Genomic DNA, 20,905 nt, shown 5'->3' on the forward strand with positions numbered 1-20,905 from the left:
ATCAGAAAGAGAGAGGCATCAGATCCAACCCCCAAACTTATTTTAATTTCAGTGAGATTCCCACTGAAGTTGATGAGAATTTTGCTTGAGTTGGAATGGAAAGAATTGACTCTCAGCTTTCTGAAATAGATTCCAGTTAAATAAGTAGCATTGTGAGTTTTTCCATACACTCTGTTTTGCTAACTTGAAGACCATATTGGAGTTTGGTAAATGTTCCAGGAAAAGTAATGCAGTAATCAGGGAAAGACATAAGATATCAGCTTCTGCATTGCTGCGGCATTTCTGCTTTTGGACAGAAAAGTTTTGTGGTCAGCTTTGATTGTCTGGAGTAAATAATAACACTAACATGCTGATAACTTGTCATATACAAACCTCATAATGCTCCTTCAACCCTTCTGTTGGGTGTGGTCAGCTGATAACATTTCAGTGCAGCATCTCTCCACTGAAGGACCACAGCTCACCAGCTCAGAGACAAGGTCTGGAACTGCTGTCTTTGAAAATCTGTTTGGAAAAGAATGCCTATGAATGAATGGGATGTTTGATAAAATATTTACACGTTACAAGAAATTTTTCATATTTGTTGGGCTGTTTTGGAGCAAAAGAATATTCTGAAATGGCAACGTTTCTTTGAAATGAGCAGTCTGGATTTCAACCTACTCTTACAGATATAAAAATTTTCAACTGGGCCATTCTTAGTCAAGCTCTGTACGTTTCCCTGCACTGTGATTCTTCCAATACAGTCACATCTGAAAAGTGCTTCTGTTTGGAAGAACCTGCATCTGTCAGTCTGCCTTTCTCTCCATTTGGTTATTAGATGGTTGTGATCTGCTTGGATCCTGAGACAGTTCTGAAGTAGTTGTCCTTCAGCTTGAAAACAAAGGTGACACCAACAGAGTTTGTTAGTGAGGCATCTACAACAGCAATTTTGTCCAGAGCCTCCTACACCTTGGACTAACAGAAGCAATAGCTGGTTACTTTCACATGATGCTGTAAGACCAGTATAGCTTCCCAGCGCAGAGCAGGTGGTGAAGAATGAATAGACTCTTTCGGTTTCTAACTTCCTAAGCGCATGTTTCTGTGTTTAGTGGTAAAGCATCAAGGGCTATGGGCAGGTAAGAAAAACTCTGATATTTAAAGAGAGCACAGCATGTAGCACATGCTTGTTTCACGGTGTGGTCAGGACTAGCAGCTGTGGGGAGGGAGGTGGAATAATCGTCAGCAGTAAATCTTTGTGAGCCTCTAAAGAGCACTTCTGAAAACAAAGTGAACACCCAGAATGTTCATTTTAACTAACAGCACGTTCTGTGCTTATTCTTGGCAAAACTTGGGGGGTTTTGTTAACAGAGAGCAGTTGTTACACTTACTAGGTGGGAATACTCAGTTACTAACTAGGTTTTCCACCACATTTTCTCTAGCCAGAAGGTTCCTGCTGCTGCTTCATTAGTATTAAGGAGTATCAGGCAGGTTCTGTGATTTGCACAGAGATGCCAGTGAAGACCAACAGTTTGCTCAAAGTCAGCAGCCTTGCTGCTGCTTGCTAGCAAAGAAAGCTTGCTGGGCAGTGACTAGCAGCGCCCCCAGAGGTTGGGCTCTGCTGCGAGGATCAGTGATGAACAGGCAGAGGGAGGGCAGGACTGAGGCTGACAAACCAGCTGCCATCTCCTGCATCATTTTGCCACGTTTCTTGTTCAACCTTCAGGGTAGAGCAAAGTGAAAAATCATCTCAGGTAGGGATTGCTGCCAGGCACTCAGTAGCCCTGCAGATGATGCACTGGCAGCTGCTGCTGCTCAAGATCTAGCTGCCCAGGAGACAGCTGCTGCTTTACAGTGTGAACATCTGAGCTCTTACGGGGTGCTTAAGAAAGTGTCCTTGCATTGGGGTATCATATGGTCACACAGTCCCTGCTGACCTTGGGGAATCATTGTAGCTGGGGGAAATCCTGTTTTCTTCACTTGGGCTTTCTGGGAAGCTGCTGCTTTGTTGCGGTAGCAACGGCTTAGATACAGGGCTGGTCTGGACCACACTGCTGAGCATTTGCAAACTATCCTCGGAGCCGGTTTTTCAACCAGAAATGATAAATTCACAGCAGGAGTTGTTGTGAGAAACTACACAAGCTGCACTATGTGGGCGGCCAAAATCCTGTTTTCTTCACTTGGGCTTTCTGGGAAGCTGCTGCTTTGTTGCGGTAGCAACGGCTTAGATACAGGGCTGGTCTGGACCACACTGCTGAGCATTTGCAAACTATCCTCGGAGCCGGTTTTTCAACCAGAAATGATAAATTCACAGCAGGAGTTGTTGTGAGAAACTACACAAGCTGCACTATGTGGGCGGCCAAGCTCAATGATCCTAGTCTTCAAATCTATTTGATTTTTCACAAGTACTCTGCAGTGCTTTAGTAGTAATTGAAGAAATCCAAAGCAATTATCCTCTTTCAGGAATGAGATACTAATGATGGGGAGCTGAAGCAAGAAGAGAGCAAGTGATTAACTGATAAAAGTGAAGGACTTTAATGTATTTGTTATTGTGTAGTGTACATTATTATCAGTGCTCACAACATGACCCTCTTTTGCTCTGGTTTTACCTGTGGATTTCCATATCAAGTGATTTAACCAAGGTTCTTCCTGCAGCTCTTAGGAAAATACATGTGATATGTCTATCACAAAATGTGAAGGTGATCTACTACTTTAGACTTTGGACTCGAGTGATGATACCAAATTTTCAAAATGTAATGAATTTAAGTCATTTATCCATCACTCACTGGGTCATGTTTCATGAATCACACACAGAATCACATACAGAATGGTAGAAGTTGGAAGGGTCCTTGGGAGATCACCTAGTCCTACCCCTCTGCTAAAGCAGGTTCTCCTAGAGCAGGTTGCACAGGAACTCATCCAGGTGGGTTTTGAAATTCTCCAGAGAAGGAGACTCCACAACCTCTCTAGGCAGCCTGTCCCAGTGCTCTGTCATCCTCACAGTAAAGAATTTTTTCCTTTTGTTTAGGTGGAACTTCCTCTGTTCCAATTTGTGCCCATTGCCCTTCGTCCTGTCCCTGGGCACCACTAAGAAGAATCTGACTGCATCCTCTTGACGCCTGCCCTTTAGATATTTATAAGCACTGATGATTTCCTCTCAGTCTTTTCTTCCCCAGGCTAAACAGACCCAGGTCTCTCAGCCTTTCCTTGTAAGAGAGATGCTCCAATCCCCTAATAATCTTTGTAGCCCTCCACTGGACTCTTTCCAATAGTTCCCTCCCTCTCTTGAACTGAGTAGAGTAAAGGCAGGCTTGAACTGCTGAGAGTAGAGGGGGAGGAGGACCTCCCTCAACCTGCTGGCTTCATTTTCTTAATGCATCTCAGATACTGTGTTTGCATTGGAGCAAATAGGATATGGGACAGAGATCCTTCTGTTTAACTTGGCTTATTTATAAAAGATCACCCCTGCATTACTTTTACACAATTAATATCTCCTGGGTATACACAAAAGTTTTTTGCAGTGTTCAGCTCTGAAACTGAATTCTAGGGACCTTAGCAGCTCTAACTTGAGCTGAGAACTCTTTTCCTTGTTAAAAAGTAATACAGTTTTCAGGTAGATTTAATTTTAAACAGCTGTTATATTTACTTTGGGTATTGTAGAACATCTCTGCAATCTGTATTTATATCATTTATATGCATAACGCCGATTCAAACTTGACCAAATTTAGCCTTTCCATGATTTATTTAACAGAAATATTGTTACACTATCAGGCACAGTAAGGCACAAAGCAGTTAAGTGACTTGCTCAAAGCGAAAAGTCCGTAAGAAAAAAAAAAACACATGAAAGAATTGCTCTTTCTTCCTACAGAAACCATATGAATGGTTTCCTTTTGTGTGCAATCTTGAAATCGAGTGTAATGTTTTGTGTGCTTTAATGAACTGACTGCCATACTGAAACTTGCAGGAAGATCACCTGTGCACTTTAGCTCAAGCCTATGGAAAACACTGAATGTGGAAGTGTAAGCACAGGCAGAATTCGGCTGGTTGCCTTAAGAGGCTCCACAAGTGCCTAGCTTTGTGCAAAGCTGCAGGGAATAAGCATATTTCCTCAGCCTGCTGTAGTTAACACCCTGCCTTCCATGCCAGCCTCTGAAATCTTTAAGCTAAGAAGTTGTGCCCCAGGGTTTGTTTGGGTTTTTTTTAACAAGCCCTATGACTGCACAGGGACAACAAAGTCATGCAGTTATTACACGGCAGCCAGTTTCAACACACAGGCTGGTCTTTATGAAGCTGGGGCTCAGGCACTGAGCTGGGGTGCTCAAGTCAGCTCTGAGAAGAGGGGATTGTCACCCTTACTGGGGTGAGAAGTGTGTGGGTATGTGGCGCAAGCAAAAGGGAGTATTGCACAAACCCACATTGCTTTTTATTTGTCCCCATGTGATCCATAGTAATCATGCGGGGGAAAGAATGAAGAAAAACATCTCCTGGAAATGTTCAATGCAATTTGGGATGGTCATAACAGAGCCTGAGACACACATAGGCAGCTGAACCCCCTACAGTGCTCCAGATAAAGACCTACCAAGCCCCCTTTTCTCTTCAGGAAAGAGACCAACCAGTCAAACTTCTACCATTTCTACATCACATGGAAGAATCAAGCTGTCTTACAGTTGTGCCAGAAATCTTCACAAGAGTGCAGTAAAACATTGACTTCTTCTTCCATCATCGAAACAAATCATAAAGTCTGCTTAAATTTCCAGCTTATTCTTCTCTTTGTATTAAGTGCTGCTACATGAGATGGGCCAGGACAGACAGAAAGCAAATGAGCACCTTGCCACACAAAGGCAAATTACAGGCTTTATTTCTCAAGGTATCTGCTGTTCACATCATCAGGTTAAGCAAATCTCAAGTATCATAAGGGATTCCTTGACATATGGGAAAATTCTGGGAAACTGGAATATGCTGGTGCAGGGAGGAGAAAAGGGATGGATGCAAAGTACAGCAAAACTTAGATGGAATATACTAGCACTGCAGAGGGTTTAGAAGACTTCAGATGTTTGAAGGAAAACTTTTTAAACCCCAGAAGCATAGAACATTTAGGAAAGAAATTGAATTCTTGTGGCATTTAAAATGAGTTAGAGGTATTGATACAAGAATTACAGAGTTATGTTTGAAGATACATTATTTGGAAATATGCAATCCATTTTTGGCTTATATGAAAACTAATACAATTTGTGCTCCAAACAGAAAATCCTTCTTATCATCAGTTAATTAATAATTGTCTATTTGGCGTGTATTATGACCTCTTAATGAGTTGTTTCTTCCCTTTCATGACATGTAACACCTTTTCCCCCGCAACACATCTAGTTAACTCTATATTAACAAAATATTCTGTTTACCTGCATTTTGAATAACCAGTCTATTGTGGCAGAATCGAATACCATAGAAAGAAAATGACATAGGAATGAGGAGCGGGATGTGATCATAATCAAGACAGGAGCCCCATTAGCACTGGTCAGGCTGCTGCAGCTTCCTCTGAGAACCTGTGAGTTGTCAGTTCCTTAGGCATCTTTTATCTGGATAAGCCCTAATGCATATTGGCAGGCCCTGCATATTAAATAAATACAGCTTCCTGATTTTATTCACATCAACGCTCTTCAAAGTAATGCATCTCTCAGCTGAAGGAAATCACAGCTCTATTGATGGTGTGTCTGGTACCGCTTTCACTCTTAACACCATGAAACCAGGACTTGTATGGTTACTGCAGGAAACTTAGAGTATGCCTCACAAACACACAACATGAACAGAGTCAGATCCAAAGCTAGGAAAGAAAAAGACTGGGGTTTCAGAGCCCTGTTTGCTTCCTTTGTACAATTTTGTCCTCTTAATATGCAGAGCATATATATCTATAAAATCACCAGTTTGTACTGCTATCTCCTGCTTTGCTTTAATATAATCATGAGGAGCCATTTTGGCATGTGTGTAAGTATTAGCCTTAATGGAAGCATTAGTGTCACTATTGCTCGGGGTGAGAATGACCACCATACGCTAGGAAAATAAGAAATGGAGCCAATATGCCAACTCCACCGACTTTCAGATGGAGATGGCTCTGTAGTATTCAAGGATTAAGCACGGGATGTCTTTGCTTCATACTGCCTGCTCCAGTTGAGCTCAGTCTGGCTTTGCTGATAAGCAAGTATTGATATTGAACCAGGCCACAAAAGACCTCTCTAGGCTTATCAGCAAGGGGATATTACCACTCAGACAACACTGTGGTCGTTGGGTGCCAACTGGATTTCCACAGTGAGACTAAAATGAGGAAATAATGTATTGTTTCCAAGATGTAGCACATCATAATTTGTTCTTGGGGGAATTAAAGCCATCGAGTATTATCATAATATTCAGATTTGTTTTTCACTAGAAAATTTTTCACTCTTGTTCATGAGCTTTAGTCATCTTCCTTTGGAATGTACTTGAAAGCCTGGTAATCTTACAATGACATTTTGTCATTTTGGACTCCTCTTCTTTCTCTCACTTGTCATTATGAAATAGCAGGCAAAAGAGGAAACAGGCCAACTCATTTTCTGTGCTGAGTGTAGCTCTTAGGAAATGGTCCTATTTGCACTCAGTCTGGTATGTGCACACCCATTATCTTCAAGACCAGATAAAGCAACCCACCTAGAGTGAAGCTTAGACATTTCCAGTTAAGTAGCTACCCAAGAAAGTAGAGAGGATTTTTTTAAGGTCTGCAATAAAGCAGCAATAAGACAAGAGAATTATTGCACCTTTATACGTATCAGTGGCTTAATGAACCATGTGGAACATTGTGAAATGATTAATTTCTGACAGAGGCTTCCAGTCATCTCTGAGGGTCTCTCTAAATAGATAAATTGGATGCTTAAGACGCTGACTTCTTGCAAAAATCCTTAAAGATCCCATTTCCAAAGGAAATTACTGCTGCTGTGAAAGATAATAAAGAATTTGGGAAGCAAGTGAAATTCTGGTGAGAGACTATCTAACACACAACAGGGAACTCAGGCTCTGGGTAGAATCACTGTCCTGAATGCAGTGCTCCCCACTTTGCTCTTCTGCCCTGCCATCCTTTCCAGCTGCAGGGTCCTGCCTTCTTGCAACCACCTTAAAATGACAGCACAGCTCTGCCAGTGTCAGTCATAGCAGATAAACAATTTCCAGAAGTACCTATGGCACCCTCATGCACAAACCCTCTGGTTTTAGAAGGAATTTATGCTGTCAGTTTACGTGCTTTGGAAATTTTCCACCTGTGCCTGTGTTGGAGCTGTACCGCGTTGCTGATGCTTGGCAAAGCTCTCTGCAAACTGAACACAGGCACGAAAACTCTCTGCTTTCCTCTATTCTTCAGGACCACGTACAGTCTTTCAAACCCTTACGGTTTTTTTATATGCTTCACTTATAAAAAATGTGGGGGTTCTGGTAGTGTAACCTTTTCCTTTTGTTTTTCTAACCTCTGTTGGTTTAATTTCATGATTTAGGGAATTTTAGCTTGCATTGAAAAATACCAAGAAAATTTTGAACACTTGAGCCTCTCAAGTTCAACACTGGAGCAAGGGAGGTAAAAAACCCAACAAAAGTCCTAATTAATTTCAGTACTAATTGTTTTATTCTGCTTTTTGTTCTTATACTGTGTCAAGCTTGGGAACGTTGAAGTCATTCAGGGTGAAACACTGAAAGCTGCACAATAATAAAATATTTCTTCCTCTCCTTTTTTTTTTTTTTTGTGGAAAGCCTTCTAGCTGTATTTGGAGCTTTGTAACATGGCTGTCCCTCCACAGAAGCCCACTCCCCCATTGTGTTAAGATGCCTGCTGGTAGAAAAGGACACATGGGAACATCTTAAATTGCTAATGTATATCCAGAAAACGGATGTGAGGGGTATTAGTGTCAGGTGAGGAGCACACCCTCATCTTTCCAGCCATCATGAGGCAGAAGTGCACAGCTCCCTTATGGTGAGGTGGGAGGATAATCTCTACTATTGACATCCGTGTAGTCTTTCCATCTTGCCACCCCCAGCATTGCTCCTTGGAGGCTGTCAAGAGCAGGGATCAGAGACCAGATGCAGGCTGGCATGGTTGTCTCAGTTCATTACCTGACTGTATAGATAACAAGCTCAGGGGAAATCTAAGCACAGTTAACAGATACCAACCAATAGAGTTTGCTCCCCTCTGGATGCTACCACACATTAGAAAGTAATCCATTAAGAGGTTTAAGTGAACATTTTGTTAGTGTTTTCTAACATGTGTCAACAGGTTTTCCGAGATAACTTGCATCTCTGTGGAATATATCCTTGAGAAAAAGCAGGCAGATGCCTGACTGCTGTCAACGTGCTGAGGGAACAGATTGCTTACCCTCCCTTGCCCTTCCGAAAATATCAGCCAGAAAGTTTAATTGCATGTTAGTAAGGGGCTGACAGTGCCAGCCTCTTTGCTGTTGTTTTCAAGGTCAGCTCTAATTGACCTCGCTCTTGCTCCATTCAGTTGCTCATGTTGTTTCCTTTTGATTCCCTGACTATGGTCTCATTGTTGAGATTTCCGCATGTTCCCACATTATCTTTTGGTTAAACCGATTCCACTAACTTTCCTCCCTTTCTGCTTGCATCTTCTCCTTCTCCTCTCCCCCTCTCTCCTGCCTGCTTGCTTTCTTCAAGACTCACTCATTCTCCTGTGCCTTGTTATTATTTTCCCATCCCGAAATACAGCCCACATACCCAACCTGCAGCTACAAAGCCCAGATACCCACTGTTTTCCTAGCTAGTTTTTGGAGCAGCTGTTTCACACAGCAGCAGATTTCTCCTGCATGGTGGGGAGACAACTGCTATATTGCAGCTTGAGGAACACAACAGAAGCTGCAGCCTTACCTGGAAGCAGCCCATAGGCTGTATTTCAGCTGTACAGGGGGCTAGAGGCCTTCCAATGGGCAGGTTCGTGCCTGGCACAGCATTAAGGAGGTGACTTATCTCCATGTGAGCTATCAGAAGATGCTGGGTGCACAGAGGCACCACAGCTTAATGGTGTAGAGCCAGCTGCTCTACTAGCTGTGCCTCTGGAGTGACAAAATACCGCTTAGCAGATTTGTCTTGCTTCTGAAGATGGTGTTGGCTCTTGGCTTCGTTGAAGTTACAGCCCTGCTCACCTGCTAGGGTAGGATCTGTACGAACATCAGGTGGATGCCACACTGCATGATAGGTGTATGGCATGAGAACTTCACAGAGCCAGATTTGGCCTGGTCTGCTGAGCTCTCAGGATGTCCACAGGGAGTTCCAAGCAGTAGGAAAATGAGGTCCTAACCTGCTCAGTCTGTGCCTGTATGAAAATGCCTACTGCTCAAAGTTAAATAACAGCAGGTGTGCATGATGCAGAAGACCATGAGGTTTCCCAGTAAGCAAAGGAATCTGATGGCACTTTACACTGTTCCTACCACAGAGATCTCCTCTGTGGTGGCACTAATGGCAATAGACAAGTTGATACAGGGAAGCCACCATTAACTTCCTTTTTAAAATAAGAGAAAGTCTATTTTAATTACATTACTCAGCTCGTTATAAAAAAGTGTATGTAATAAGAAGAGGACAGTCTGTGCCATCACTTTGACAGGCCCGAAGTCAAAGTTGCTGGTGCGTTTGCCATTCCCCATCCCAGAGTGGATCCAGGTCTTACTCTCTGCTTCAGCAGCGTCATGCTGTTTGAATTTAGCCTCCACATGCTTTGCTGGAGGGAGATTTCCCCATGACATCAGTTGCTTTGGTTGTCCCTCCTTCCTCCCCGAGCCAAAGGCATGGAGCCCAGTCTTCGCAGCAAGTGAAGGCAGTGCCAGACGGCAGAGGGAAAGGCCAGCCTCGATGCAACATCCCAAACTCTCTGGACAAGGGAGTCTTGCCAGCTTCCAGTGCCTCCTGGACAACAGCTTCCACTACCAAACCACTGGTGGAAAAAATGATGGGTCACTGTAAATATTGCTGTTTAAAAGCGTCCGGGAGGTGAGTGGGCATGGGCTTGCAATAAGTATGATGAATTGTTTCTTGTAAGTAGTACCACAGAGGGCACAATTTGGGAAGCCTTGTTGCAGAGAAAAGCTGCGTGCCCTCCAGGTGGATCACGGGATTCTCTGGCCTTTCCCAGCCCTGAGACGTCCTACACTGTGTGCCTCCATGCCCTTCTTCCACGCTGCAGGGCAGAGCAGAGACATCTGCCTGTCACTTTGCTGGCTAATGTTTTGCAAGGTGCCCATGTCCTTCTGGAGCGTGTAAATCTTGCAAGGAGTGCCTGGCAGTGGGGGAGAAACAATTTCAAGACCGTGTGAGTCCTGCTGGACTCTGTCCCAAGGATTCTGGCTTATGAAAAGAGCCTTGTCCAGCCTGTACAGCTGGGGCCAGGTTCCCTCCCGTGGCTGAGGGCTGCCACAGCAGGAACCAATAGCTCTCTCTGATGCTGTACAAAGGAGACAAAGGTCAAGCATCTTGTGCTAAAACTGCTTCTTCTGAGACTGGTACTGAAATTACATCTCACCTCTTGCTAGTTACAACCAAGGTCCTTCAAGAGAGCACGCCTAATTGCTGTACACAGTAATGGGATAGTCATTTGGAGCCTTTTCTGACAGATCTCTGGGGTGTTCTGGGGTCCTCCAGGACCAGACCTACTCTTGAGTTGACTGTCATTAAACTGAGGGGATTTTTTTCTTCTTTGTCTTATGCAAGGTAGAAAACACAGGTTCCTGAGCAGAGGACAGTGCAACTCGTTTTTACCCAGTCCATAGTATACAAATGCCCCAAAGCGTAGGGTCTATACTCTGGTCATCCCAGACAGGTAACAGTGGATGGCTCTGTGCTGACACTCAGGAGGACATGAGTAGGCCAAGCGTTGTATGAATGTACTAATGAGATGAGGAGCTAGCTCATAATTCATGGGTACTATATACATTACCTGATTTTTGGAACAATTGCTGCATAAACAGTCAGTGCTACAGAAGTGCTCACTAGTGCGTGCATTTGCTGACGTTGTTCAGTCACGGGGCGTGCCAGGACCGGGCGGGAAGTCAGCACAATGCCTCAAGATATGTTATCGATTGTAAACGTGGCAGGAAGTCATTAAAGATTTCCTGAGCTATTCCCTGGGAAAAGACTATCTCCAGGCTCTGGCAAAGTCAGAGAACTTGCACTGCCAAAGCTCGGAACTCAAAGGAGAAATTGGCTCTACTGTCAGCAGCTTTAGCAGGGAGCCCTCTGCTCCAGACAGTCTACAGGGTTGGGGTGGTGATGGATGACAAGATTTGGCGGACATGTGCCATACATGGGGCTCTTTGTAGCTTGCTCACTCCAGGCAGGCTCATCTGAGCCTCCCTAAGGGCACTAAGAGAGGTATGGACATTGAAAGGTCTGAATCCTCTGTCTCTAAAGCTCTGTAAATCCCTATAGGTGAAAACAAATGACAACTTACTTTAAGAAAGCTGTTTGGTTGCTCCATGAACTCTCAGCCACAGCTCCAGGAGGGAGATTCACAGGCACCGAGCTATCTTGGACCAACTGGGAAAAGACAGTTTCCTGCTGTCAAAAGGCAATCAGAGACTGTGACAAGAGCATGAACAGTGAGGGAGGCCAAACCAAGCATGTCAAGGCAAGGAGCCCCAGTGTTTTCAGGGGGCTCATTCAAAAAGACTTGAAGGACGTTGGAGCATGATTTAACGATGATACTGGGAATTCACATGACTTGTCTCACTTGACGTATAAGATAACCCTCACTTCTGTTGCTGCAGATATGTCTGCCTTGAAAAACTGTTATATTTTACCAGCAATATGTTTCTTTATTTTTTCCCCTAAATCTCATCAGCCATCCTCTGGTCAAGACTCAAGGCTGTCTCACCAGATAAAAGCTCCTGGTGAATTACTGTGGAAATCTCATTTCTGGGCTGTGCCTACAGGTGAAAAAAAATATTAATGTAACTACTAATTCTGTGAGATTGTTTAATTACAGAAAAACTTCATGTTTTGGTTAAAAACAAAGTCATTATACTATGGTCAAGGGAGAAGAGCCAGGTAGTTATATTTCAGAGTTCATTTTTTCACTGGAAAACATGAGCAGAGTAAGAGGCCTTTCTTCTCAAAACAAAAAACCCAACCACAGGGGGGAAAAAAAAGTAGGTAAAGACTAGACAGCCAGATTTTTAGATTTGAGTACCTACAAAAACACTAAAAGTGAATTTGTGAAATCACTAGTCTAAACATCCACAGATTGTGGATGCTTGTCTAGCAAGCACCAGCATGCACCTGGGTCAAAGTCTAATTTTGAGAGCTGAGAGCAACAGAGACAGAAACGAGTAGTTTGAAGCTGCTACCGAACTTGATCAAGATATGTATGGGGAGTTTTCTACTATTTGTTTTCTACATGCTGTTTGAACTTTCGTTCCTTAAATTCAGAGCATTGCTTACAAGCCTGTCAAAAGTGATAGAACTTTTTATCCTATTGGATTATTTGCTGGTTATTCTGTAACAAACATGAGATATTTCTAACACACAAAATACCAGAAATGAGATCAATCTGTCTTGAAAATTAACATCTATGGTCAGAATAATTTTTCTTTCCCTATAGTGAACAGTTACAGAACTGCTAGCCCCTAAGCTAGTTTAGCTGGTCTGTCCTGACCAGAAAATATTTTGGAATGAGAGCAAGCCATGAAACATACTTTGTCCTATCTGTTTGCCTATACTAGTGCAGCATACTGCATAGAAACCAGTAGTCCTTTTCCCCCTCATTGTTGATTAAGGTACCCATTTAAAAGGCTAAAAGAGTTTTTCTTATCTCGGACTCCCAAAATGTATCTCACACATATGTCTTTGATTCTCTTCCCACAGGAGAGAAAGAAAATACAGTTGGAAAACTAAGGCGTATTTCTCCAGCAGGATTTTAAGGGAGGAAATTCTGTCTGCTTGGACTGCAAGGAGGTGCCCTACACACACACAGAAACATTTTCTGGGACTACTGACACCGTTGTTCAGCCTCGCTTTTGCTGAGAAGGTTTCCACACACCACTGCAACAATGAATTTCCTCCGGCGGCGTCTCTCAGACAGTAGTTTTGTGGCAAATTTGCCCAACGGCTACATGATGGACTTGCAGCGCCCTGACAACTCCACGAGCTCTCCAGTTTCTCCTGCCACAGAGAGAAAGCATCTGCAGCCACCGCAGCCCTCACACTCTTCCTCTACTGGCACCAGCATCTTCAGCTCTATCTCCAGTGCCATGAAGCAAACCACACAAGCAGCTGCAGGACTAATTGATCACTCAGCCAGCCCCACACCACCTGTGGCCCAGAAACCCAAGATCGTCCTGGTGATCGATGACGCACACACAGACTGGTAAGTTATTACGGTCCTCCCTGCTGAATTCAGCTTCACAAAGTTTGGGCTATGAGAGGGATCTGGAAAACACTTTCACATATAGGTCATGAACTCCGGCCTCAGGTCAGTGTCTGTCTGGTGACTTGCATAAATGGCAGAGTAGGCTTTTCTCATCTTTCTTTAAAAAAAAAATGCATTTGGTGATCATTGGCAAACTACTTCATGGCCTCATTATGTGAGTACATGTAGGGCATCCTTGGCTGAGCAGGCTTAGCTGAACTGCATGCCTAGCAGTGGTCCTCAGAGGTCATAGCTAAAGGTGTGTTAGTGATGTGGTTCAGGACCTAAGACTACTGTTTGTGTAGGCTCTAAAAATGAAAAGGAACTCAGTTTCTCCATCTCTCAATCTCTCTTGAACTTTTTTCTATATGCAAATTTGTACATAAATTATGTAAACATAACCCAAGTTTACTTCTACCAATAGTACTGACTGAGGGTCATTTGCTGGTCACCTGCTAAGCTTAGCGGCATTGGCAAAAAGCTCTCAGGCTCAGCTAAGCCTTGGATTTGTCTTGTTCATGCAGGTCTCTGTTTACAAACAAAAGTTTGGAAGTTTGTTTTGTGTGATATCGGGCAGCAGAGGACACTTTCCAAAGGGTAGGACAACCGAAGTCTTCTGAAATGTTAGAGAAATTACTTTTTGCTTGCAGTGTGCTCCCTTTCAAAACTGGCTGGTTTAGAAATCTTTAGGAAGCTAGCCAAGAGACTCACCTGAAAGAAAATCCAGAGCATGTATTGAGGAGATGATCTTGTTTCATCTGCCAGCTTGTCACAAAGCAGAAAAAAAGGAAAAGGTAGCACAGGCAAGGAGACCGTATTGAAGAATTCAAAATGAGAGAAAATGGGTTAGCAGGTCTTGGCCAAGGGAGATTATTTTATTGTGGTTTTCATCCCACACCACACTTCAGTCAAGTTGTCACCTTTGGTCTTCTCTGCTTTCTCAGGAGAGTGGGGACAAGGTGAGACCTGTCCTCCCAGGTGGATCTCCACAAAGCAAGAGCTCAGCTCTTTGCTAAAAAAGGGCAATGACTGAGTACAACTAGGTGAGGCTTCTTCAGCCAACTTGAAGTAACAGAGGGAGAACACCAGGATTTTTCTGAAAGGAAAACTTTTTAACTGAGTGGGAAAGTCCCCGATAAGGTGGTCATCATACCAAATGTTTCACTGGCCTAATATTTCACTGGCTTAATATTTCACTGGCTTAGTGTCTTTTATCACAGTAGCAGCCTCTCAACGACAGATAGTTCAGTTGGTAACACCAGTCTGGCTCAACTCTGATCTCTTCTTCTTGGATGCACCCACAAGTCTCCCAGCAGGCTGATGCTCGCCGACCTCTGTCTCTGCTTAACGTCTTTTGCAGTTCCTTGAAGATGCTGCCAGGTGGCAGTCCCTTAACACAGCATCCTCCAGCTGAGGATGGGAGTGCCTCTAATGCAGAGCTCTAGCATCTGGGGCTTAGTCCAAATGCTGTAATCAGAGAGGAAAGCCTTAGATCAAAGGCCAATCTGTTTTTTCTTTGAGATTAATGGTACTGAAGGTAGTCTGGACAGGGGAAGGGACAAGGAGGGATTGGACTCTGTTGTAGTGTTTTCATGTTTTAAAATACACACTATGTTCAAATCCCTGCCTTTATGTCTCCCAGCTGCTGTTCTGCCGTAGAGACTTTGTGGCCTGTGAGCTGAGCATGCCCAAGGAGCAGCAGCTGGGAGATATAAAGAGGAGAAATGGTTACTCATGCTGCCTTCGCTCTGCCACTCGTGCATCCTGCTGTCTTAGCTATCCCTCTGCTGTCTATAACTTAGCAGTTACTGTGCATAATGGGGAACCTGTTTCATTTCACTTTCATTTTGCCTCTATCCTCAGGCTTGCAGATATCAAATAATGCTGCTTGCAAAGGCTCCCTGCTTTCACACTCTCTAAGGCTGTGAGGGTACTGAACAAAATTAGTGTATGTATTCATGACCGTATCCTGACATGGAAACAAAGGAAACATCATTACTAATCCTTGCCTGCCACAGATTTCCATGGCTCTTTGCAGCATGGACAGAAACCCATGCTTAGAAACTTCGCTAGCCTAGAAGTATCATATCGTCCTTTTTGAGAAAGCGTACCAATGCAACCACTCCAGTAGGCCAGTTGATTTTTCATGTCTCCAGGAAACTCAGTGAGCCCTTGAGAGAAGCACTCGAGAGCAGTGATTCCATGGCTCCGTGGATGTTTATTCTTGGTAAGGTAATTCTAAGCAATGCCAGTCATCTTCTTGGTCTCAGCCAGTGTTATGTGAGCTGAAGCTGACCAGCCTGAGCCAGCAGTGTTTGACTTGTGAGAGCACAGCAGAAGCAGCTGATTATCCATGGATTCTGGCTGTCCACTCTGCATCACATACTGAAATGGTCTCAGACTTTAGTGGATGAACAAGGACCTATTGTCATTTCTGTGCTTATGATCTTGTTTGGAGTGCATTTCACCTCTGCCTGCCCTGGTTCTTGCTACTTGTGAAACCTTTGTATTTAGTTCTCAAGAAACCCTCTCCTCGTTTTGAAATAGTTAATTCTACTAGGAAAGATCCCCTAGAAACAACAACTGAAGCGCTACCTTTATTTTAGGGGTGGGGGGCTTCCACAATGCCTCCTCCCTCTCAGCAAGTTAAGTGGGGTTTACAACACGGACTAGCTTGTTCACAGACAGGAAGGGTGAGAGACAGTGGAATCTGCCATTTGATTTCTCTTCTCCAAATGAAAACACTTCCTCATAATTGGAGACTGCAGCAATATTGCCAAGCCAGACATTAACTTGTCATCGCTGTTTGTATTACAGCAGAGGCAAAGAACTGCAGTTGTGGATTAGGACGAAGTTTTGCACAAGTGCATGATGAAATGCCGTAACCCAAATACTCAAGTGCATGTTGAATGCACTTTGAAGTGACAAATGGCAATCCTTTTTATTTTTTAGGAACAACTATGTCTCTGATGGTACAGTACAGCAGCCAACTTCTCTCAGAGGTCTGGAGGAAGCAAGGAGTATCCATGGGAATCCATGGCCTGTCTTCCTCCATAAAATCCTTACTACTTCTGACATAGAATATGCTCTGTATTATTCCAAAGACAAAGTACTATAAAAATAATGTGAGCCCCAAGGAATATGATCAGCTGCTTTCTGCATTAGCAGCAGTAAAAGAAAGGTATATTCTATTAAAAGCAAGGGAACTCACCCAGCTTTCTGTTAAAGTGGCAATGTTTTGACAAATTTTCCATCCTTCTCCAAGACCTGGCTCTAGAGCATTGCGAGGAAGTACGCAGTGAATTTGCCACATGCAGGATGTACATGAGAGAAAAACACTACCTGTATGGCTCCCTCATGCTCTTGGCTTTGCCAGGCAGCCCTCAGAGGCACCCACAGCAATGAATGTATCCGTGCATCAGCATGCTAGGGAAAAAACTTTACTTCTCTTCAGTCATTAACGGTACATATCTCAGCCAAGTGGCCTCCGCCAGGAGAATATGAGGAACCTTCATGTGGGCTGGGCAAGCAGTGTCTGTGCCTCAGGAGACTTCCAAAAAATGCAACCACAACTCACCTAGAGCAGCTGCCAGAGAAACGGAGCTCAGACATGAATACATGCACACATGCAAACACAGAGCAAAGCAGAGCAGAACCATGAAGAAGGGGGATGGCAGGACTCTGTGTAATAGCAGATGAGCCAACTTCAGCAGCCCAACCCTAGCCAGGAGGAAAATGTCCCACCTCTGGCAATTCCCTCTCCTAACACACACTTAAGTAAAATCATGCTCTTGCTGGATTGAATTTCTCAGCAGATCAAACAGGATTTAGTACCGTGAATTGTTAACCCCTACCCTCTGCAAAAATGCTCAGCTTTCTAGCCTAATGCTGTTCTTGTTTAAACAGCTTATTTGGGAAGTGATCGAGCACAGCTAAGGGTCCTATTAACAATATGCTAAAACCATCATTTTCTGGACCAGACAGCACAACAAAGCCGTTCTTGTTGCGTTTGCTAAATATCTTGGTTGCATTTGTGAAATATCTCATGTCACTTCTCAAAGCCATTGGTGTGTTTTGTCCAAATTTCAGGCCGTTGCAAGCACTAAGAGTGTTACATACTGTCTTGCACAAAATGCATGTGCCCTATGTGAGGCAGTTCCACACGTGAGGGTTGTGCCATGTTTCACAGAAAAAAAAGCCACAGGGGATATTTTAGGAGACACAAAACTGCACTGTTGTTTTCCCATTTACTTTACAGCCAAATCTTTCTGAACATAATGTCTCTAAAAATTTAAAGATGAAGAAAGAGAAAAATTGTGATTAAAACTGAATTAAATCCTCTTAATACCTCAGATATGTTTCTCTGTGTATCAATAACGTCATGATTCAAGTCTAATTATGGACTGACCTGGCAGGATTACTGTGTTATATGGTTCAGGGGACATTATCAACCGTTTTTTATTAAAATGAAACTAATTTTACTGCTGATAGTACATGACAATATTGAGCAGTAAATATGTAATTTGTCAAAAAATATAATTGGTTAAACAATAACAGTCTAATACTGAATTTTAGTAACATAGGACTTGCTAAATCCTTTCTTTTTCAATGAATTCCTTTTGAACAATATTCAATGAGTGTCATGAATCATTTCATGCTTTCAGTAGGCTGAAGATGATATACTAAGGCTCCTATTCAGAGCAATATTTCTGTACCTAACTCATTTAAATATAATGAGAAGATTTGGACTAGCTTTTGGTTTTGGACTTTGTTAACATTCATCTTTATTATTATTATTATTATTATTGAGAACTGATAATTCAAGCTCGACCTCAGGAATTTTCAGATGAAATTGCAAAGTTTTGTCCATAATTCCCCATATGAAGCCCCAAATCATCTAACATGGTGATAACTGACGATAAGTGATTATGATTTAGCTTTTATTATGCAGGGGTGACCTTTTAAGGTTTCACAAGTTCTGTGCAGCTATGCAGCTATAATTTGAAAAAGTGTACAAGTAAAATTCACATTTTCACAAATCTAGCTAAAAACCTTACATTTTCATCATTTAGCCATGTCTTCCCAGGAATGAGTATTTCTTGCCAAGTGTAACTTGAGGGCAAAAATTCCACTTTTGGGAAAGAGGAGGCAAGTTTGTATTAAACGTGTGTGTGCGTGTGTGTCTCTGTGTGCGCACACTTAGAAGCAGCATGAAGAGTTTCTGTATTCCCTGGCATAAAGGCATAGGGGTGAAAATGAGGTAAGGCTCTCAAAAATATTCAGTAAATTACATCTATCACATCACTTTCCAATCTGGTTTAGGTATAGCACCATCATGTCTGCTTGTATTTTTGTCCTGCATATGTAAAGCAACTTGGGATATAGTCCTTCTAAATGAAAAGTGATACAGAAATGTAAAGGATTAGTATCATTACAAAAATAGACACAGGGAATATGGAAAACATTCCCCACTAGGTTATAAATATGCTAATGTAAGTCAAATCTGGGACCTTAATTGCTTTGCCAGAGTTCCTATAAATGCATAGAATTTAACCTCAGAATGTCCTACCTAGTCCTGTACATACTAAAAAATACAAAATCCTTCAGAAGTATTTCTCAAGGCTTGTGAGCCAGATTTCTTCTGCTTGAAAGCCAGCAGCCCTGCCTCAGTGTGGGCTCAAGTTAGCCTGGTTCTCCTACTCCTCAAGTTCAGGGAGGGCAGAAGTGGGCTGGGATAAAATATTGCACAATCCTCAACAAAATGATACCCCTTGCAAACATCTTCAGGCCATACCATCTAGATTTAGCAACATGGAAATGTTCCAGCAATGTACTATTCGGATAATACACAAAATAAAATTGCTGCCTCATGTTGTACTTAAAGCAGCACCCCACCTCCACCTCCCTCCCCAGCTTTTTGTGGCCAGGATGAATGTGGCCAGGACCGGGATGTAGCCTGGATAGGGGACCAGACCTACAGCAAAGTGTCCTTCCTATCGTGACAGCACTCAGAAGCACAGAAAGCCGTGCTGAAAAACAATAGCACTGCATTAACTCGTGCTTCTTCTTTTGGTGGGGGGATGGCTTTGATTACCCCCATTTCATGATCAGGAGGTGGTACAGGAAGATGCTGGGAGGCCAGTATTGTGTGGGACTCTGTAGTTTCTTGAATAGAAAGAGTGGCCTGAATGGTTGTGTCTGTGATCATTAAAGTGCTGGTGGCTTGCCAACCCAGGTCTCCCTGGAAAACAGGCCTTCAGTTCCCTGAGAGAAAGGGAGGACTCACAAAAGATTTAAAAAGCCCTTCTCCTCTCCTTCCCCAAAGCTTCCCTTTCTGTGTGCATTCAAGCCAAGAAAATCCTTCCAGCTCTGTAGGGTGGGGCCTCAGACCTCAACAAGGACCTCACCACGAAGACTTCCTTTAACCAAAAAAAAAAAAAAACAAAACCCCAAATAGAAATAAGTAATGTTATTTTAGATGTGAATATTTTAGTCCTGGTCAGTAATCCAAGGTACAGCAGAACATAATTTTAATAAGTAGACAACAAACCAAAAACATACCACCATCACAGTCTGATACAAACCTCTTTAGGAGAGGCGTTTCTTTCCCTGATGTGATCCCATAACTAATAATGCTCTAGGGATTGCTTTACAGTAACCAAAGCAGGCTGGGTCTTGTGGTTCTTCCCAGAAGGCAACAAAGGCAGCCTGTTCCCACAGCTTGACCTCAGACACCAATGACCTACCTGCAGGGCATCTCAGCCGGCTCTCAGTTCAGTGGCTTCAGCAAGCCAGGTGGTAACAGCACTAAGAACAAGATGATCTTGCTCTGGGGAGGCACAGGCCTGAGCACAGCAATACTGAACCTGGCTGGAGCTGAAACTTTGTGAAGCTCCTGGCAAAGTATATTTAGGGTTACCTTTTGACCCAACCCAAAACTTAGATTTATCTTTTGGTCCTTCAATGTCTGTCTGTACAGTGTGGTTACCCTTTCCCTCTTTCTGCACTTGCCTCTGGCTCATTTAACTTCATTTTCAGAGGTGTTAAAGCACACATCTATCGTGCTTACCCACCATCTTTATAGCATCCTGACACACGCATGCACCCCCAACACCCGGCTCAAGGTGCTCTTACAGAATAAATATTAACCACCAAGCAGTCCATCCCATAGCTGAAACAGTGCAGATCTCTGAAACAAAGCAGATACGGATGAAAGCTCCAGAGGGTTGCAGACCCTGGCATTTGCCAGAGTAATTTTTCTGTGCCCTGTGCCCTGGGCAGTGAGGACTTGACCATCTCAAAAGTCCTTACTATTTGCAGCTAGGAATTACTAAACCAGGGAGAAGTGGTGAGGGGTTGAGGGCTGGCCTCTGAAAGGAAAACCTTCCTTTTTTTTACCCCGTAGAAAACAGGGCACAAATGCATTTGTTCCCCACACACACCCCCCTCCCTGTTCCCCTGCCTTTATAGTGTGTAGGGGCTAGGGCGGGGGGGGGGGTGGGGGGGTCAAGGCAT

At 43.3% G+C, this 20,905-nt stretch overlaps 1 protein-coding gene across 1 annotated transcript in view; it reads left to right on the forward strand.

Moving 5' to 3' along the window:
• The first annotated feature begins 13,031 nt into the window (after positions 1 to 13,031).
• LOC104494259 (synapsin-3-like) overlaps positions 13,032 to 20,905 on the forward strand; it is a 45,111-nt gene continuing 37,237 nt past the window's right edge. Inside the window, exon 1 of the mRNA XM_010137069.1 lies at positions 13,032 to 13,348. Coding sequence (XP_010135371.1) covers positions 13,032 to 13,348 — 317 coding nt within the window. The remainder of the gene's footprint in view (positions 13,349 to 20,905) is intronic.

The sequence above is a fragment of the Buceros rhinoceros genome, unplaced genomic scaffold (genome assembly GCF_000710305.1).
Source record: "Buceros rhinoceros silvestris isolate BGI_N320 unplaced genomic scaffold, ASM71030v1 scaffold1775, whole genome shotgun sequence".
Taxonomy (NCBI): domain Eukaryota; kingdom Metazoa; phylum Chordata; class Aves; order Bucerotiformes; family Bucerotidae; genus Buceros; species Buceros rhinoceros.